Source organism: Solanum verrucosum, unplaced genomic scaffold (assembly GCF_900185275.1).
Source record: "Solanum verrucosum unplaced genomic scaffold, falcon-dt-bn FXZP01000205.1, whole genome shotgun sequence".
Lineage (NCBI taxonomy): Eukaryota > Viridiplantae > Streptophyta > Magnoliopsida > Solanales > Solanaceae > Solanum > Solanum verrucosum.
Window position 1 is genome coordinate 1,853,492 of NW_026019950.1, and position 21,670 is coordinate 1,875,161.

A 21,670-nucleotide genomic window follows, 5' to 3' on the forward strand; every position below is an offset into this window, starting at 1 on the left:
AAATTTGTTAGAATAGGGTGCTGCTTTCTTAAAGAATATCACAAAATATTTTTTTTTTTGAAACTAAGAATATTATTGATCTCTTGGAATATATTTAACTAAATCAGCAATTAGGTCATGACTAATGGACTACCACTCAAAGCATTTCTATTAGTCGGGTAAATCTAGATTAGTACTGTTTTAGATTATAAAACATCCTTAAATATTTAAGAAAGGATTTTTAAAAAGTCATTAAATCATTGCAATCCGAAGAGAATAAGATAAACTTTGACAAATAAAAAAGAATTAGTAGAAATTCTTACAAGTGAAATAAATCAAATCTATTTTCAAACAAAAATTAAACAAATATAGAAAAACTAATATAACCTTCTTTATAAAAAAAGAAAAGATTATATCCAACAATATAAATAACTCACTTCTTCAAATTTATTCAGGACGAAAATAAAACTATAGCTTTGATACAAATATTCATTTTTATTTTTGAGTGGCTTAAAATTTTTCTTTTTCCAGAAAAAAATTAACAATACTATTAGCAAACTAGAAAAATACTATAATAAAACTTATCAATAACGTTTGAAAATAAATGTTGTAATTAATTGGCAAAAAATTGGAAACATTAATGTTGTTAATTTATAACAGTCAATTTTTATTAATGGAGTCTCTGTCAACACCACGTCTGAATATAAGCATTTTATCATTTTATATTGGAAAGGATGGATGAGGGTTTCTATTGACGGCTCGACTTGGCGTTGTATTGCCTTAGCTTTACCCTACTACAGAGCTGCCACACTCCCTTCTTCCGCCGCCTTGCTGCTTCCTCCGTCGCCGGCGGTGAGTAGACGGCTGTTTAATTTCACCCGTAGCTTTTCTGTTTCAACGCCGATGGGTTCTCAGCCGGAAGTATTGGATTGGCCGGCCAATAAGGTCCGGGAGACTTTTATAAGCTTCTTCCAAGGGAAAGATCATAAAGAGGTTCAATCCAGTCCTGTAGTTCCTCATAATGACCCTACTCTTCTATTCGCTAATGCTGGTTCGTTTTTCGTTCACTATTGTACAGTACTTGAAATGTTGTTTTTGTTGTTTTTTTTGGGGGTTGAATGGATAAAGTTGTTTTCTTGTGCAGGAATGAATCAGTTTAAGCCTATTTTCTTGGGTATTGTTGACCCTAATAGTCCGTTGAGTAAACTTAAGCGTGCCTGCGATACACAGAAGTGTATTCGTGCTGGTGGAAAGCATAATGATCTTGATGATGTTGGTAAGGATACTTACCATCACACATTCTTTGAGATGCTTGGTAATTGGTCATTTGGGGATTATTTCAAGAAGGAGGCAATTGGATGGGCCTGGGAACTCCTTACCCAGGCAAGTTTTATCCTCATTAATAGTTAGTAATGTTCTTGTACATAGTCAGTTGCGCTCCTTGCATATATGCTGTTTGATCAAGAAATGGTAGGATGCTGACTTGTACACGTGTTTCCCCTTGTTTGATGATTTTCGTCCAGGTATATAGACTGCCAAGTGAACGGATTTATGCCACTTATTTTGGGGGTGATGAAAAATCTGGCCTTCCAGCGGATAATGAAGCTAGAGACCTATGGCTTAAGTTCCTACCCCCTAGCAGAGTGCTGCCTTTCGACTGCAAAGTATGTTATTGCACTGTATCTCCAATTCTGTCATCTTGCTCAAATTCATCATTTTCTGTTTGGCGCATTAGTAATTAATTAAACTGAATCTTCAATGAGGTAATTTTCTTAGTATACTTGGTATTTTTGAAACCCGTGAATCTTATTGAATCTTTAGAAGCATGTTCAACTTTGTGGACCTCTCAATTTGGACAAATTTTTCTATGATGTGAGGTAGGGGCAGTGATAAGTGTCATTTTTGCTGATAAAAGAAGCAAAAATGTGGTACTTATCATTCACAAGTGGAGAAGAGCATCGTATTCATAGAAGCATATGAACTTGTGAGGGCAATGATAAGTATCATTTTTGCCTTGTAAACATTAAGTATCCTTTTTGCTGATAAGAAAATCAAGAAGTTGTGTTCATCATGTAGGTGGAGAAGGGTCAAGAAGGGGAGGGGGGGGGGGGTTAATCATTGAGTTGTGGAATTTGAAATAACTAATTCCCTCATTTAAAAAAACAGAAAAAAAAGAAGCAACTCAAATTTCTACAAGTTGTATTTGTCATATGAATTAGATGTTTTTAAAGGTATTGAGTAATTGATGTACAATAACCATTGTTCTCAAGGAACACTTCCACTGAGAATTGTCTTCCAGTATGTTGACATCAGAACTTCATTTCTTGTTCAAACGATTTTATTACTTTGAGCTAAGTTCAGATTATTTCATAACACTTTGCGCTTTGAGTAGGACAATTTTTGGGAGATGGGTGATACTGGACCTTGCGGACCCTGCACCGAAATACACTTTGATAGAATCGGGAATCGTGATGCTGCATCATTTGTTAATAATGATGATCCCACTGTGATTGAGATATGGAACCTTGTCTTTATTCAGGTACTATTATCTCCAAAGTTTTTGTTTCTCATTGGAAAGCTTTGTTTAACTCTTGTTTGTCTTTTGCAGTTTAACAGGGAAGCTGATGGTTCTTTGAAACCCCTTCCAGCTAAGCATGTTGATACTGGAATGGGTTTTGAAAGACTAACCTCTATCCTCCAGAACAAGATGAGCAATTATGATACTGACGTGTTCTTACCCATATTTGATGCTATACAAATGGTAATATGGACATGTTATTTTTTGGAAATTCAATTTTACTGATTTGCAATTCTCTTGAGCCACCCGGCATATACATTTCCTCGTTGCTTTGGGCTAAACTAAAAAAGGACTATTTCAATGATGTCCTTCCATGAATTCACCCATTTAAGTCACGACTGAAGTTATTCTAATTCCTCTGTATTGAGTTTTACTGAAAATATGTTATTTCTCGCGCAAATAGGACTTTTTGTGATTCAGCGTCCCTGAAATCAATACATATTCAAGTAATGCTTTAAAGAAAATTCTAAAAGTTTGTAAAGTCTACATATATTTTGGAAATGATGTGTAACCACTTTAAAGTGGCTGATACATTATTTTCTATAGTATTTTACTTTTCATTTACAAAATTAGCTTAAACAGAAATTTTGTATCGAGGCGAATTTTCTGTAAAATAATGGCTACTTGCAAGAGCACTCAACTTCTAGTTAAGAGGTTGGGATTCGATTCATGAAGGGGGAGCAAAGTGGGGAAGAGCCTCCGTTGACTCTTTGGCTGGTGGTTTTGTAGGGCTGGGGTTTACCAGATTAGAAAAAAAAAACTCGTCATAAACTGACTGGTCCTGAGCCTGAATTGTGTTACTGAAATTTTCGTTTTGCTATACTTATCTATTTTATTCTCCTAAATTGATATTTCAATCTTTTAATAGGCAACTGGAGCTCGTCCGTACTCTGGCAAAGTTGGAGCTGATGATGTTGACAATATTGATATGGCCTATAGAGTTGTTGCTGACCACATTCGAACTCTGTCTTTTGCCATTGCTGATGGTTCTTGCCCAGGTAGATTCTTGTTAGTCTGGTCCATGAGCTAGTGCTTAGGTTTGTTCAAAATCGTTCCTCTCCTGTTTTGGTTGACCCCCCTACATTAGTACTATGTTATGGTGTTAAAAGTTTTGATTACTTGTAAAGTTTTTAGGTGTGATAAGATTCATTATATGTATGATCTTATTGGTGTTCGTTTTCTTGTGGAGATTCAAATCTTGTATAATGAATTTGCAGTCATTTTTTGTTATAAGATGGATTGTATTTTACAGTTTGTGACCGTGTGGATTTGTTGTTTAATACTTTCTCCTATTTCCTTCACCTGCTGTTAGTTGTAACCTACACGTTCTGTTATAATGATGTGCATCCATTTTAATCTGAAATTTTGGTTCTATGACTTTCCGTGCGTGGTAGAGAAGCATGGACTCTAGTATTTTCAAGGAGGTTCTGACAGTGTACGACGTTTTAGGCCAAATAGCAGTGTCTGGTTTTTTCTTTGGTAAATCTGATGTTCACATTTCTTGTTTTGCAGGGAATGAAGGCCGTGAATATGTCCTCAGACGCATTCTACGTCGAGCAGTGCGCTATGGTACAGAGGTTCTGAAAGCGCAACAAGGATTTTTCAGTAGGTATGCGAAAGTACTTCGAAATTTGCCGGGCTCATTATATTTTTTTGGCCTACAAAATGGGTTTATTTGATATTTAGCAGTTTTTTGCTATATCCACCTCAGAGCTCAATATATTATTTACACTCTGCTTTATGTTACGAGTAGCCTTGTGAAGGTGGTGGTAGAAGTTATGGGTGATGTCTTCCCAGAGCTGAAGCAACGTGAGGCACATATTAGAGATATCATTGCTGATGAAGAAACTAGCTTTGGAAGGACATTGCTTCATGTAAGCTTCTTTGTAATATAAGAAAGGAATCAAGTCCAGAAATTCTGTAATTTGCATTCTGTATATCAACTGTCCAAAACAGTCATTGAGCCTGTAGATGCTGTCTTCTTATATTGGCGATTCCTTCTTGTTGATTTTCTCTTTTCTGAGATAATGGAAGTATGCAGATAATTATTCTTAATAGCTAATTGAGGAAAATCATACATAATACTAACTCCATGACAAACAATTTGCTAATAGGATTGAGTTGATGTGCTATTGTCATTGATACTGATGGAACACTTCTCTGCATATTGATAACTGTATAGGTGATGGCTTAATACTAAACCAAAGAAATATAATTAGCCTTCGACTGAAATTTGTAACGATCTTATGAGCGGCCTTTCCTGGGGAATATCAATTCTGAAGAACTATTTCTTTCTGTTTCAAACTTGTTTCACCTGTAACTCAGAGGAATGCACCAAAGAGTTAATGTCATTGCTGTGTTGACATATGGCATTGTTAAGCTACCTGTCTTCTTCACATCTAAGCCTTTTCTTGTCTATGTGCTCAGCTTAATGATATGTTTCTCTCTTACGACTGTATTTGACAAAATCGGGTGGTAAATGCTATACATGACTTCTAATGGAGCGGTTCTTGCTCCTTGTTTGCTCCCGATTGGGGGAGAATGATTACTTATTTTGCTCTTGTTTTGTCTTCTAATTGTTTTCTCTTTTCTATACAACTTCTTTCTTCAGGGAATCGAGAAATTTAAGAAGGCAGCTCAAGAGGTTCAAGGGAAGCAATTTAGTGGTCAGGCAAGCATACTGTCCATATACAACTTGTGATGGAGAAATCAGCCAAATTCCTTCTAATTCAATATCTTATGTGTGCTCTTAATTTATATTTGATAGTCAGTTCATCTCAAACCCCAGTTAATGTCCAGTGCCTCTAATTCAAATTGATTTGGGTTGTGTTGTATTTAGTGTGGTACATGTGGAACCATATTTTCTCTTCTTTTTTTGTTTTTTCTTGAATAGAAATAGACAGAAGTTATACTGATGGGAATAGCTGTAGGTCTGATGGTACTTTGCATGGAACATATGTTATTTAGGAAGTCCCCTTTGTATAGAAAACCATTGATCTAGAAGGAAATGTGGACATTCAATTGAAACTAATGAGTAAAATTTTCAGCTTGTTATACGACCTTTGCTGGCATTTCAGGTGCGGAATGTCGTACATATTAGTTTGTATAGGTTACATGCAGTTTCACAACCATGTCTGTTATTATAACATAGAAGTAATGAAGTTAAACTTCTGTTATTTCCTCAAGACCTTGGAAGACAAACAGGAAGTGAGTTGTGATCAAGAAGAATACTAATGTGCAGTATTATGGCATCAGTTTAGATTGTATTGAAGACTTAAATTGGGTCAAATGGTCATCCATAAGGATTTGGCAGAATCATGGTGTTGAAATTTATCAACTGCATTTCCAATGAAATCGGGAATATTTTGTATATAGCACCTTAAACTTTTTAATCAATAAGATGCTAGTATTTGATTTCACAAGTAAAGATGTTTATATTTAGCTCATGGCTAGTTACTAATGCATACGATAGACATTAAATGCTGTCATTCTATCAATATGATTCAATTTGTAGATTTTCTTCTCTTTTCTTGTATTCTGCTTTACATACCTTATGGTCTTCATAAAACAATATTTCCTACTTTAAAGGTCTTTATCTTTTTAATTTTTTCTTCACGTGTATTTGGCTGCATATTGCTCATTCTGTGTGTGCACATTCACCTTTTGAGCAGAGGCCTATGATATGATACCTTTAGCATCCGTATAAAGATTGAATTTCAATTTTCATAAAATCAATACTCTCCCAAAGAAATAGAAAAATGGGCAGTCTTAACTGCAAGCAAATAGATGGAATGTTGTTATTAGTCAGTTTTCAAGTGATTGATTTCACCTTATCAAATTTAGTCCAGTACCTGTGCAATTCTTTTTCTTCTTTAGATATTCATTATTGTACCTTTCATGCACTTCAAAAACCAACTTTCTTTTGTTAGCTCTGGACGACTTGGTATCTCATCTGTCTTTGATTCTTCTTCTTACTTCTCTTGTGATGTGCAGGAGGCATTTGTCTTGTGGGACACTTATGGATTTCCATTAGATTTGACCCAGGTAAATAGTGCTCCAACCGGTTAATTCATATCTCAGTGATGAAAACAAATTAAACCTTTTTGTCTCAGTTAATGGCAGAGGAACGAGGCTTGGTTGTTGATGTTGATGGTTTTAATGTTGCTATGGATGCTGCCAGGGAAAGATCAAGAAATGCTCAGAGCAAGGTTCTCTTTCTTGCTTTTGTTTTGTCATCTCTCCCCAACTAGGTTAATTTCCGCTTTGCTGTTAGGAAGTGTTTCATCTAGGCACGTATAGTTTTCTTGGGGCATTTTAAGCTTGAATAGTTCTGAAATTCTGATTAGTGAGGGCTGAAGAAATTAATTGACGCCAGAGATGTTTCTTATGTTCACCAATTTGGGGCCATGTCAAGATTGAGTATTTTCTCCAGAAAATAATTAGTTCCTTGGGAAATTAAGTTTAGTAGTATTAAAAAAATATTAGTAAGTTTAGAGGCTTAAGCTTCCACCTAAAGGTGTGGCCTAGTGATCAATGAAGTGCGTGCAAACCTTGGAGATCAGGGTTTAAATGTCAGTAAATTTAAATATATTTGGTGATTTCTTCCCATGTGTCCAAGTCTTGCTGGTTATTTGGTTCTTATGATGATGGGAGGAAGCAGATGCCTGAATAGATATTTGAGGTACACACAAGCTAGAGCAGAACCCACTGTCATAAAAAAAGCTTAAAAGCTACGCAAATGGATGAATTTGACATGGACATGTTCCCAATGGAATGAAGCCTTATAGACCACTTAAGAGTTGAGGTGACATGCCATGTATAGTATGGTAGATTGAGTTACCATGGAAAAGGTGCCTGTTCTTTGTACACTGGGAATAAGTAGTGGAAATGTTGTTTTTTAGAATGGCTGTGGAAGTAAATAGGTTACAGCTGAAAAGCACCTTATGAAGTGAGGTGCTAGATTGTACTCATTTTTCCAGGTTGCATCAGTAGTTGTCATCAGTCACGTATTATCTTATGAATTTTACCTTCACAAGTTAATAATATATGCTTACAGCTCGTTATGTTTTGAACCTATACTTGACAGAATGCTGGTGGTGCTATTGCCATGGATGCTGACGCTACTGCTGCATTGCACAAGAAAGGGGTCGCTGCAACAAATGATATTTTCAAGTTCACTTGGTCTCAGGTTCCTGATTCGTCTTCCTTATAAAACTAGCAGCTTCTTGAATTTGTTGCTTGCTTCAATGGTTATATGTTTATATTTCATCTGCCTTGAATAACAATTTCTCAAGCCAAGGACAAAACCTTCTTGTCCTTCTTTCCCTAAGTTAACAAACTAGTCACTCTTACTCTTTTCATTAACCATGTTTTCATCCTTGCTCAATTATTCATTAAAATTTGTTCTCTCTGCTTGGATTTCCTGCCTATTTATCTTTCTGACTTGTAGTCTGATATGTTTTCCTTTGCTTTTTTGTTTTATTTTCTCCTAACCTAAATGGCTAGTCTCAGCTGCTGTAAAATTATACTATCATTATTTAAGGTGTGTTTGGTATGGAGTGAAAATGTTTTCCAATTTTTCCATGTTTGGCTTGTCAAAATATTTTGGAAAACATTTTTTCTAGGAAACCAAGTTCCTTAAAAAGGAAGAAAATGACTTCCCTGGTTAGAGTTGGGATAACAAGTTTCATAGTGGCATTCCCAGCTTATTTTCTCTCCCCAACGACCCCCAACCCTCACCCCTTGACCATCCCAAACCCCGCCACCCCCAAACTCCCATCGCACAATGTTTTCCTAGATTACATATAAATGCTCTTGGGACAATAACTTTTTTTGCTTACATATAAACACTAGAAAATAAGTAAGAATTCATTTATTTTCCAAGGAAACATTTTTCTAGTACCAAACACTTGGTGCTCACATTAGAGTTTTACTTCTGAATTTTTGTTGAGATGGTACCAAAGTGCTCACATCAGAGTTTTACTTCTGAATTTCTTAATTCAGGATCACGAGAGTGAGATAAAAGCTATCTACACTGGAAGTGAGTTCTTGGAAAGTGCAGCAGCTGGGAATGAAGTTGGTATTATTCTTGAGAGCACCAGTTTCTATGCTGAACAAGGTGGTCAGGTAAAAACTTTCTTTGGTATCTTGGTTAGAAAAATGTTAAATAATGACACGTGTACTCGTACTTTAAATTATTGCTGGATGGACACTAAAATAGCAATATTGTTACCCACACCCACATAAATTAACCTGAACAACAATGCTTTATAGAGGGGTGACCTCTACAGTGCAACTTCAGTATAGTAAAGAGTAGAGACTCATTAATGCCTACATATGTAGAGATAACTCTGAAGTTGCACTGTAGAGATAATTTGATGCGAAGCTCCAGTGATGAACATTTGCTAATTGTTCACTTAAGGGGAAAGTGTTTCTTGGGAAATATTTAGGGAAGTATCAAACAAAAGTAATTCTCTCGAATGTCCCCAGTGTTTAGTCTAATGGTAAAATCGCAACATTCTCTCGAATGCCCCCAGGGTTTAGTCTAATGGTAAAATCCCAACAAATGATGTGTTGGTTAGGCGTAAGTCAGGTGCTAGAGCCCTGCTGAGGACCAAGGCCTTGTATTTATGTGGAGAGAGGTAGAGGAATAGGCCGGCCCAGTATCCACCAAGTTTTTGACACTTGCGGATTTCTCGGTTATCTGAAGAAAGACAGAAAAAATGACTCAAATTCCCGTTTTTGATTTGCCACTTTGGAGGGTTTCACTTTTGAAGCCCAGGAACCAGATAGAATCTTGTGGGTAGCTCAAAGGAAAGAAAGTTCACAGTCAAAGAAGGTTACAAGTTTGTGTTCTCAGAATGGTGTGCTTGAGGACAAGCCATGAAAATATGTCTGGAGAACCAATGTGCCACTCAGAATGTCCTGCTTCACCTGGACAGCCCTTAGGGAAGCGGCATTAACTCAAGACAACCTCTGCAAGAGGAAAATTGCCCTAGTTAAAAGATGCTATATGTGCCACCAAAATTTTGAGAGTGTCAACCATTTCTCACTGCCTACTGCTTCTGGAATTTCTTCCTTTCTTTCTTTAAACTAACTTGGAGTATGCCTGGTCCATCAAGAAAGCGTACGCTAGCTGGATTTTTTGGTGAGTTGACAAACCCATCAAGAAGGTCTGGGAAATGATTCCTGCACTTATTTTTTGGGTTGTTAGAAGTGAAAGAAACAGCCAGGTGTTTTGAATGGGATCAACTCCAGGACACTCCCTGAAAACTATAGCTTTTTGTAATGGAGGCTAACATGTTTATGCTCCAAAAGCCAGGAGGCATTTGGTTTTCAACTGGGAACCTTCTAGTTGGCTTTATTTTAATGACAACATCTTACACCTGGCTAACATGTTTATGCTCCAAAAGCCAGGTGTTTTGAATGTGATCAACTCCAGGACACTCCCTGAAAACTAAAGCTTTTTGTAATGGAGGCTAACATGTTTATGCTCCAAAAGCCTCTTGGCTTTTGCTTTTCAACTGGGAACCTTCTAGTTGGCTTTATTTTAATGACAACATCTTACACCTGGCTAACATGTTTATGCTCCAAAAGCCAGGTGTTTTGAATGGGATCAACTCCAGGACACTCCCTGAAAACTATAGCTTTTTGTAATGGAGGCTAACATGTTTATGCTCCAAAAGCCAGGTGTTTTGAATGTGATCAACTCCAGGACACTCCCTGAAAACTATAGCTTTTTGTAATGGAGGCTAACGTGTTTATGCTCCAAAAGCCTCCTGGCTTTTGGTTTTCAACTGGGAACCTTCTAGTTGGCTTTATTTTAATGACAACATCTTACTTCATCTGGCAAAAACTCTCCTTTTTGATTTATGCGGCTTCTTTTAATCCTCACTTTCCACTTGTTTGGAGATGGAGAGGTTCAACCAATATAGTAGCCCCTCCCTCGTCTGTCGTGAAATCTAATTGATATCTCCTATCATATTTTCTTCTTTTCTCGTCAATCAAATGTAGCATGCGAAGTTCTGGATGGTGACAATGTGAGGATTTCACATTCTTCAGAAACTTGAGGAATCACTTTCTTGTTTCCCTCAAGTGCGTAACCTTAATGGTAGTTTTGTTCCTTGCTGCATAAAAGACAGATGATCTTTAAATAGTTTATTTCTGTTGTGTACTTTCTTGTTGAATGCCTATATGCTTCGTCTAAATGAGAAATTAACATGTAGGCTAGTAAATACTTCCATTTGTCAAGTTTTTTGCTTCTTTCCACTACAGTGCTGTAATTTCAGAAATGTGAAGCTTATGGAACATGAACTTATCAACAAGAAAAGTTATAGATTGTGAAGAGGAAACTCTGGTTGCATGTAGCAATTTTTTTCTCCTTATGTCATGTTGTACTCTACTTTCCTGATGCTGATACAGCTATTTGACTATTTGGATACAGATATACGACACTGGTTCACTGGAAAGCCCCAGTGGCACTTTTCAAGTTTGTAATGTTCAAATTTGTGGAGGATTCATTCTTCATATTGGATCTTTCAGTGGACAGGCACACAAGTTCTCTGTTGGTGATAAAGTAATTTGTAAGGTGACACTTTTTTCTGCTTGGCCTTCCACAACCATATGATGCAAGCTTTCAGATTTGTTTTACCTCTTTTTACTTACATTATTGGGTTTGATTCCTTTGATGGATTGAGTAGGTTGACTATAACAGGCGTACATTGATTGCTCCCAATCATACATGCACTCACATGTTAAATTTCGCCTTAAAGGTACTTCCTCTAGCAGAAAATAAAGAGATTCAGGTTCCAGCATCTCCATACTTTCTAGAGCTGATTATCTGATAATGTTATTGAACAAATGCAGGAAGTACTAGGTGACCATATTGACCAGAAAGGTTCCATTGTTCTTCCTGAAAAATTGAGATTTGACTTCTCTCACGGTAAGCCCTTTTTTGTGTGGCTGTTTCTGTTGTTGTGGGTGTGCCGGTGTGCTTCTTCTATGAAGAATGATAATGTTCTAATGACTTGAACAGGGAAGCCGGTAAAGCCAGAGGAGCTAAGAAAAATTGAATCCATTGTCAATGAGCAAATTAAGTCTGAATTGGATGTATTCTCAAAGGAGGCAAAGCTGTCTGATGCTAAGAGTATAAAAGGTCTTCGAGCTGTCTTTGGTGAAGTAAGGCCTTCACAATTTCACCCGTCTTTGTTGTTTGTTCAGACATTTAAACGTTCTTACTTTTTTCCTGGTGGAGTTATAGGTGTATCCAGATCCTGTGCGGATTGTTTCAATTGGTCAGAAAGTGGAGGACCTTCTTGCTAATCCAGAAAATGAAGAATGGTCATCCTACTCTGCTGAGCTGTGTGGTGGTATTTTTCTTTTATCCTCTAATGCTATTTATGGGAGTACATTTATGAATTATGATCTGTTCCTATGACTAATTTATGGATACTTAGGAACACACATTTCTAATACAAGAGAAGCTAAGGCATTTGCTCTGATGTCTGAGGAGGGAATTGCCAAGGGAATCCGAAGGGTTACTGCTGTCACAACTTATCGTGCTTTTGAGGCCACTGATTTGGCATCCTCACTTGAACAGAAAGTAAATGAAGCATTCCAGACTGATGAAAGCTTGCTGGAAGAGGTTAGTATTTGTGTAGCCCACTCTTCTTGAGCCTGAAAATCTGAGTACTATTTGGTTGCTTTCCTTACCAGGAATTAAAATTCTTTTATTTGATAAAAGCAAGTGTTAGAATCATTTAACTTCCCTGAAAAATGTGCATCCAAGTAAAACAACCTGTAGAGTAATCATTGAGGATTAGAGTTGTTGAAGTGGATTTTTTTGGTCTTGATGATTTGAAGTGAAATTGAATGGTAATAGCGGCTAACACTAACTACTAATTCTTACAAAAAGTAGTGCTATGAAGTCCTTGATACAATAATTTGTATTCACTCATTGGCTAACTATAGCTTACAGAGCCAACCTTCTACAAGTCTTAACATCAAACTCCTACATATGTCAGTGCTAAGCCAACTCAATTGGTTCTGATGCTTATGCCATGGAAGTATCATCATTCCTTAAGATTGTGCATCTATTTAGGTGGGACTAGATGTTTGTCCTAATTTTATTAAAGTTCCATAATTCACAACTTTACCTTGCCTGATGATAATTATATTTATGTACTTACCAAATTGTACTTTCACACTGTACAGTGTTTCTTGCCCTTAGTTGTTATATTCTGTGAGGGTGTATTCCTGTTTTTGTTTCCTGGTGGAGAGGGAATAAGATATTGGACTGCTTTCTATCTTTTTTTTGGTTTCATAATGCTCTCGAGGAAATGTGCTCCTAGTAACCATGTTTCTTTTATTCTGTCATTTACTTCTTAAATTTGATCCCCTGCACTGTATCTTCCTGCTTGGGCTGTCATGGAACTGGACCGCTTATTGTTCTCCCTATTAAATGATTTGTTCATTCAGCAGTTATGCGACATAGTTATGTATCTTCTTTAATTAACCACTCATATCGAACTAAAAGAAATCTAGTTATAGAACTGCATGTCTTCTTTGTTTCATTGAACACTGAAGTATAGAACTTAATGTGGCAAGCTGTTGGTAAGATTTACTTTATTCCAGTCATATATTTCTTTTAATTTCTCCCCTGCGCTGTATCTTCCTTGTTAGGATGTCGTGGAGCTGGATAGTTTCTGGCTAATCTATTCCAGCCAAGCATCTTTTGTTCTTTAATCTTGGTCAATCAACTTGATCCAAGGCTCTTTCAATCTTGGCTGATCCTTTTCTTACTGCTACTATTGTTTCCTTATCTGATGAATTCATACATCAACTTCTTAATTTCAGAAAGTAACTTCTTTGAATGCTACCGTGGAGAGGGCACAAATTCCTACTGTTATGAAAACTGATCTCAAGGCCAAGCTCTCAGTCCTCCAGGTATGTATTGTTTCTGTTGTGGCCGAAGTTGAAGGAAATTGCTTAGGAAAGAAAACTAATATGCTGATGATTTCTTCAGAATCAAGTTATAAAGGCCAAAAAGAAGATAGCTGCAGAGAATATACAAAAAGCCGTTAAAGCTGCCTCAGAAATGGCTGAAGCTGCAGCTTCTGGTGGAAAAGCATACTGCATCTTGCAGATTGGCGTGGGTTTGGACACTGCTGCAGTCCGTGAAGCAGTTGTCAAAGTCATGGAGCAGAAGGTTATTTGCTCATACCTGCTAAACTTGTGCTCGTATTCTCCTCTAAAATTTGTAATTTATATAAAAGTCACTGACTGTTTAATTGTCTGAACAGGGTATGGCAGTTCTGGTATTCAGCAAAGATGAAGCTGCAAACAAAGTTTTGGTCTGTGCTGGTGTACCTGAGAAAGGTGACAAGTGCCAGCAGTTGAATGTTAAAGATTGGTTGAATGCAGCTTTGAAGCCCTTGGGAGGTAAGGGTGGAGGAGGAAAAGGTGGTCTCGCCCAAGGCCAGGTTTGTACTCAATTTTGACTTAATCTTCATGCTCTGCTTAACTTCATGCACACTGCACAAAGCAGGTTTCATTTAAAAACTGATATGTTACTACTTGTGATGGTTGCGTTGCATACATCTCAAGTTTTTTGTCAAACTTGACATTTATCTTTTGCCTTAATTAGCTTGCGTTGCTTATACATTACTTTTTACTATTCTATTCTTGATGGTTAAATTTCTTTCCTTTCAGGCAACTGATATATCAAAAGTTGACGAGGCAATGGATGTTGCAGCATCATTTGCAGCTATGAAATTAAATTGATGAGCAAGGCCAGTATGTCATTGCAGTGTTCAATGGCCGAGGCTGATGCAACTATTCTAAGCAATATTGATTGATCAAGATTTTCAATGGGTCGTGGAGGCTGTCTCAGAGCTAACTTCCATCATATACAACTGTGGGGTCATTTATGTTGCTTTCTGTGAGCTGACATTTTACATGCAGAAAGTAAAGGAAAATTAGAGAAGATTTATATTGAAGTTACCTGCTTATTGCATACTGCATAATTGTTATACACGAGAACGATGAAAATAGAAAGATTTTCCTGTTGTGATAGTGCGTCTGTTAGCTTGTGTTTTCTGATTACAACTAGTATTCCGTTGACTTGGGTTAATGGCATTTCGTAGATGTAAAAAGAAAAGGACATGGTGCGAACATGAAACTTGTTGTGAAAGAGAAATTATGCAGACATATAAGTAAAGGAAATTGTGGCTCAAGTACGTGAATTCAGATGCAATGAGCAAGTTGAACTTTGACAGTTTTAACTCTGATTGATGCTTCCGATTCCACCAGAAGTTATGTTCAACACTTTCAATTTGGTCATTTGAGAGAACAAAGAGTGGAATGGATGCAAATCAGTTTCCTTGCATATTGTATACACTGCAAGGCATACTACAGTGAATGAAACAGTTGTTTCACTACTTGATTGTAGAGTAGAAAATCAATTAATCTCACAAAATAATGGTTCTCCATCCAACCCAAAAGACACAGATTGATTAGAGTCGTACATGAATTCCCCATCTTATCTACTTGATTACACAATCAATGATACGTCATGATAATTCACTTCACGGTCAAGTGATATATATAGTGGAGAGAGAATCTGCAACCAGAGGACAGCCAGCTAGAGCTGCAGCTCCGGGCAGAAAGACATTGCACTGCTGAAACCCATGAAGCTGTTGTCAAGAGTCATGGAGAGGAGTGTTTCCTTGCTGCTCATATTCATTATTCATCTTTTAAGCTTGTGTTCTTGAATAGTAAACCGTGTTTTCAGGGACATGACTATTTCACTGGCTGAACAGCAAAACAACAATTCTGGTAATTATACAAAAGAATTTGCAAAAAGGGCTTTGGTGCAGGTGTACGGATAAAAAAGAAACAGTGGTTCAATTTCCATAAAGAAGAAAGAGACCAACACTAACGACCCACTCCAAAAAAAGATGTGTTTCATTCATTTAGATTCTAAAAACAAGAAAACACCATGCAGGTCAAATCATTCTTTGCACCACGGATGTCAAACTGGTTAATTACGTTATTGACAAAGTAATGACTGTCAAGCAAAGGGGAGAAGCATGCGGGTTCTTCATCGGATGTGCCAAATCTTTACAGTAGAACAGAGTCTTCGTGACTGATATGACCAGATACGGCATTGGCATAGCATGCCATTTTCACCAGAAATGCAGCTTTGACATATCTGGATATCAGGAGTGATATCATTTTTCCTGTAGATCACAGAAAGACACTACTCATTTCCAGTGTACGCACAATAAAACTATCTTCAGTCGTCCTAATCTTAATAGGTGAGCTTCTACCAACTTTCAAGTGTAGAATCAGTAACAGAATGCACCAAAGTATATGGTGGGCTAAACTTTGACACAAATATTCACTTTTCACATGGAAAATGCCAAACACTGATAGGTCTTATATGATTCATCTTGTGTTCAGATCCAACTCCCCACCTCCACGCCACTCACTCTGAGTACCTACATCTCCATTATCAGTTTCTTCATCATTCAAAAAGTCCTCCGATGGTTCCTTTTCGTCTTTATGTCCATTGTTTCCCCAACCGTTGATCATTTCATCAGGGCTAACTTCCTGTCCGTGCTCACCAACATCATTACCCATTTGAATATTGCTCCCCCTAGGCCCAAGTGCACTAGCTCGTATTGGCGCTCGGTTCATCATCTCAGCACGAGCTTGTGATTCAGCACGGGCTTGTTCTGCATGAACAAGAGCTGCCATTTGCAAATTAGGATCATGAGTCTCTCGACCCATCTTTTGCCTGGCCTCCATCTCTGTTTTCAGTTCAAGCAGGATTCTCCTCTCTTCTTGCAGCAGTGACTGCTCTAACATGAGTTTCTCCTCAGTCCGGAATTCTCCAACATCTCTCTTGCGGGAAATTATATTAAATGCAAGCACTTGTTTCTCAAATGTTGCAGTAAACTCTGCAACTTTCACAGCAATGTTGTGATCCCACTGCTGTGAACGAGAAAGCATTTGGCCACTAGTGTCTGAATCAAGGATCTTATCATCCTCCTCTGCTTCATAGTCTGCCACCACATGGTAAGGCAGAAGCCTAAAAAAAATGACACACGGAAGAAGTCTGAAGTCAATACCATCGGCGAGATGCTTTCTATATTAACTTTTCTGATAGGTATCCACATACTAATTCCAGTAAAATAAAAAGAATGGTATAAAGTATAAACATCAAGAGAATATACGTTTATACTACAATGTGCAACATGGGATCTAGTCAGTCAAGAGTAGCTTTTGGCAACCAATAAAGCTGGCTATAGAGAGAGAGATTCTCATGGCCCTGCCTACTTCTATGAACTGCAGCCAAGAAAATGGAACTATATGCAGATGTTCTTTTTATAAGTCACAAAACCATCTTTTGGACTTTGGAGTTCCTTTTCATGAGACCACTCCTCAGAAGTGTACATCTCAGCTAGAAATACTAGACTTTCTAATTGTGTATTGTTACTTCATTTTTAGTGTAAAGAAAACCATATAGAGGAAGCTGAAACTCTATTAGAAATCCTACAAGCCTGTAAGAAGAAAAAGGCCACACTTTTGTTGTTGCAATTAATAAATATGGCTCCCGCACAAAGGTTGTGCTGATGATTAATATACTTTTACCTTTCTCAAAAATATGACTAGACTTTCTAACAAAAAAAGAGGAGTTGGTGTTCTTTGATTCAAAAATCATTGTTGAGTCATTGCAATGTATACCATTGGGAGATAAAGCTGTGAATGGCAAGCATTAGACAAACCATTCTATTGTGAACTTATTGAAAAGGAAAAAAACAACGCTGAAACACTAAAAATTCAAATTATTAAAAAATTAAGACATCTTTCTGTCAAATCTTTATTTTATGACGATGAAATCCGTTTGAATCAACCCATAGGACCATCTGCAGACTTCCAAACTCGGGGGTAACGGCCACCACCTCCCTTTTCCACTTAAATACTAGGCTTAGTTCGCATAGCACAAGACTCATATTAGCACTAGACTCATATTGGTGACCTAAGTCATAAGTCCCTCAACCTTTGTCAAATCCCTTGAGCCCATCGATCCATCAAATAAAAGAGTCCTTTTAAACAGTTGTCTATACTATCTCCCCTAAAAGGAGATAGAGAACGGAGGATAAAATAACAAAAAGAAGAGTAAGAGCTCTGCTTCTTTATTGCAATTACATCATGTATGAAGAGCAAGACAGCTGAGAATGTTCAAAGTTAAAAACAGGTTTTCAAGCAATTTACATACTTTTAAGAAGTGACAAAAACTCGTGTATTTCCATGGCTTGTCTAGAAGTAAGAAATAATTAAGACCTATTTATATTTCATCTGGACAGCTCATGAAAAAAGAAAAAGAGCACTACACGAAAGTATGTTAAATACATCCTTTTATGCCAATTAAAGCTTGAAACTACTATAAATAGGTGCAAAGATGTTGTATATTATACAGTCATCAAAGGGAGTTCAGTGATTCTTCTGCTACATAGTGAATATTTAGGAGTATTTAAAGGGTTCAGTATGTACTTCTCGATGACTCTAGTTGATGATTTTTTTTCCCAGAAGAAGTAATATATTTTATATAAAAAGAGTACCCCTCAGCACAAAGACTATGCTAAGTGAAACATAGTCACAGGAACCCCAAAAGATAAAAAAAAGCCTATTCCTGGACAGGTTACAGTGACCCAATAATGTCAATTGCAGAATCTACATCTTCCGCAAAGAGCCTCTTTACACCAAAAATGCAACAAAAAAATACAATTCCATTTTTAAAAAAACACTTGACCTTGTTAAAAATAGAGAAAATGATCAAAATGGTCCCTAATATATGAGGGTTACTTTATTTTGATCCTTAATATATGTCACATGATTCATATGGTCCTTAATGTATTATAAAAGGTACTCAATTTGGTCCTTTGCCCTAAAAGTAACAAATCCATCAGTTAAATTTAACGTTGGGGCCCACGAAAAAATAAAAATACCAGAAGCTCCCTTTCTCCTTCATTCTCTACGTCTTCCCATCAGAAGCTCTGTTTCAGAGAGTTTGTGCATTTATTTTTTTTACCTTAGCCATCAAAAGGATCTCTCTTCCACTTTAAAAAATATTACTTCTCAAAAGTATGGTTCAGATAATTGAGTTCTACTTTTGATAAACATTGAAGGACCGAGCTCATCTTGTTTTATATAAATTGTGAATTCGTTTTTACAATGCCTTCAACATGAAATTTGCTTGGTTGATGCTTCATCAACCCCTTATGACAAATTTAAGCTGAAAAATGTTGCCTCAAACACAGGGACACAGGGTCTGTTAAAAAAAAAATTGTGACGAACACATATACAATTGGCTCTCACTAGAGACATTAACAATTCTAAATATAGGATCAAATCTTATAATATCTATAACAATGGTAAAAAATAAACTAATTTTCTAACTTAATACTAATAAATATAATTTATTTTAGAAATCCTAATTTTGGATTAGGGATAATAAACAGTGGGAACAGAAGATGGGTGGAGAAGGGGCTGAAGTGGAGAGCAACGGCTGGCTGGTGGACGAGCGGCGGTGTGTCAATGGCCTAGAACATTATAATCGCCAGAGAAGAGAGAAGGGAGAAGAATTAGGCCAAGCTTTTCAGCTATGCTTGATGAAGGAGAAGGGAGCTTTTGGTATTTTATTTTTGAGTGGGCCCGCAGTTAAATTTAACTTATGGATTTGTTACTTTTAGGGCAAAGGACCAAATTGAGTACCTTTTATAATACATTAAGGACCATCTGAATCATGTGGAATATATTAAGGATCAATGTAAAGCAACCCTCATACATTAGGGACCATTTTGATCATTTTCTCTTAAAAATACCACAAATGAACACAGCCAACAGGCAGGTTTGTCAAGTGCCATACTCCACTTGATGAGGTGACATAGAGGGTGTTTGGATTGGTTTAAAAGTTAGTCAAACCTATTTTTAAGTCAGTTTTTGACTTCTAGAAGTGTTTGGCAATTATAAAAAAACTTAAAATAAGTCAAAAATGACTTAAAATAAGTTAGGAAGTGTTTGGCAAGGTTAAAAGTAACTTAAAATAAGTTTAAAATGACTTAAAATAAGTTAAAATCCAAAAGTAGGCCTCCCCTTCTTTTTATTTTTTGGACTTAAAAGTCATTTAAGTTTGACTTCATATTTTTGACTTAAAAGCTACTTTATTTAAGTCAATCCAAACGGGCTCATAGTCTAACTATAATGAATCCTCTGAATATTAATATAGGGATTGATATAGCCAATAACTAATCTGGGAGTGAGTCGTGATTATTTTTTTTGAACCACGGGCTCCAACTTCTCACATTATTATCTCTTTTTCGGGGGGTTCATAAATAGATCAAAACTTATGCCTTTTTTCAACTTGTGACTAATAAAAATACTAGGGCACTTCAAAGGGCCAAGTAAGCTACTCTTCTTGGATCTTCTTACTAAACAGTACAAATCACTTATTTAGCATAGTGAGCATACCAATAGTAACATGACATATAAAGTACATCTGCTACAGTATAACAAGACATAACCATAAACGGATATACGGATACTACAAATTCTTTACAATGTACCTGCAATATATTCCTAAACAAAAGCATACCTGCTCCGCAATTGGATATTTGCTCATATGAAGAACAAGGACTCTAAGCACAGATGGAAGCATGCACTGTTGTTTTAGAACCTATACCTAATTGCATATTGCAGTTCAAATGGTACAAGTACGTGTGAATGGAATATGAAAATACCTACTCACATCTTTGCCTTGTCCTACCCCTATAATATTTTTTTCTCAATATTTATAAGCATGAGGATGAATTTGGAAGCCTTCAACCTCCCATAGATCAGCTAAAAATACAGAAGTTGTACAAATAGACGTTTTGAATAACATGAGAAAAGAAAAAAATACTACAACAACATACCGAGTGTATCCCACTGAGAACAGAAAAACATAGATGTCCAAATATGCAGTAAAACCATGTTTTTTTCTACCAAAAAAGCTGCTTTTCACTCCGAATTACTCCCAAAAAATCAAAAACAACTTCAATTTGTATTCACGCCAAACATAACTATATCATTTTTCACTTTGAAAACAAAAAACTACTTTTTTCATCTACTCAAAAGTCATTTCTAATCTACGAAAATTAATCGTAAGAGGCCAGAAGAAAGAACCTTTCGCAAGCGTCTTCAAGAGAAGTGAAAGGTCGCTTAAAGTCAGGATGGCAGACACGCCAAGCGTCGTGGTAAGCCATCTGGAGCTCCACCCGGTTCGATTCCAGGGCAACCCGTGTCAACTTCTGCTGCTGGTGTTGTTGTTGTTGTTGTTGTTGTTGTTGGGTAGTACCCGGGTTTTGTTGATTGGGGATCTGGTTTGACGGGTTATTGCTAGAGCTAGGGTTAGGGTTAGGGTTTGGATTCGGGTTCTGTGATTGAAGAGGGGTAAGGGGACGATGAAGGAGCTGCTGAGGACGGAGATGAACATCAATGTTCGAAGGGAATCGAGCCATGGCATCCTGTTGTTGCTGCTGTTTCTGGCGCTGAAACTGCTGCAATAAGAGTAGCTGCTGCTGCTGCTGTTGTTGTTGCTGTTGCATCATTAACTGCTGCTGTTGAGCCAAGGCCTTCGCTTCATCCATTTTTGAAATTATCAGTCGGATCAAACCCTAATCTTCTTGCAAATACCTGAATTCTTCATCAATGGCGCTGCTTAATAGCACCAGGGTCGGAGGAGGATTCAATTTACATGTAACGGTTCGCTAATTATTCCTGGCTAACACTAGTAGAGTATTATAATATTAATATTATCAACCACGAGACAAAAGATTGCTATATAAGGACATTTAATTCAGAATCGAAGGTTCGATATTGAAATAATTTCAAAGATTTTCGTTGATTTTGTTAGTTGTCTACAAACAATTCAAATATCTCTATACTTTTAAAATAGATTAGAATCAAATAGCATAATTTGAAACACTCTTTTCTACTATATTTGGAAAAGAATTTAATCGTATAGATAGTGATTTAGAATATTTTGTCATTTTAAAAAATTAAGATAAA

At 36.8% G+C, this 21,670-nt stretch overlaps 2 protein-coding genes across 2 annotated transcripts; one reads left to right on the forward strand and one right to left on the reverse strand.

The window, feature by feature from the left end:
* Positions 1–684: 684 nt before the first annotated feature.
* LOC125813711 (alanine--tRNA ligase) lies at positions 685–14,648 on the forward strand. Its single transcript, XM_049493165.1, has 23 exons — positions 685–1,030; positions 1,124–1,362; positions 1,503–1,643; positions 2,372–2,518; positions 2,588–2,740; positions 3,426–3,555; positions 4,070–4,166; positions 4,311–4,431; positions 5,169–5,228; positions 6,551–6,601; positions 6,670–6,765; positions 7,644–7,745; positions 8,561–8,683; positions 11,001–11,144; positions 11,257–11,328; positions 11,423–11,498; positions 11,592–11,734; positions 11,817–11,925; positions 12,013–12,200; positions 13,412–13,501; positions 13,581–13,763; positions 13,858–14,037; positions 14,267–14,648. The coding sequence occupies exons 1-23, from the start codon at positions 718–720 to the stop codon at positions 14,336–14,338; spliced, it is 3,030 nt and encodes a 1,009-aa protein (XP_049349122.1). The 5' UTR covers positions 685–717; the 3' UTR covers positions 14,339–14,648.
* Positions 14,649–15,846: 1,198 nt separating this feature from the next.
* LOC125813692 (uncharacterized) lies at positions 15,847–21,347 on the reverse strand. Its single transcript, XM_049493144.1, has 2 exons — positions 20,786–21,347; positions 15,847–16,649 (listed from the first exon to the last, which is right to left on the reverse strand). Exons 1-2 carry the CDS (start codon positions 21,247–21,249, stop codon positions 16,004–16,006), a joined length of 1,110 nt encoding a protein of 369 aa, XP_049349101.1. The 5' UTR covers positions 21,250–21,347; the 3' UTR covers positions 15,847–16,003.
* Between the last annotated feature and the right edge of the window lie 323 nt (positions 21,348–21,670).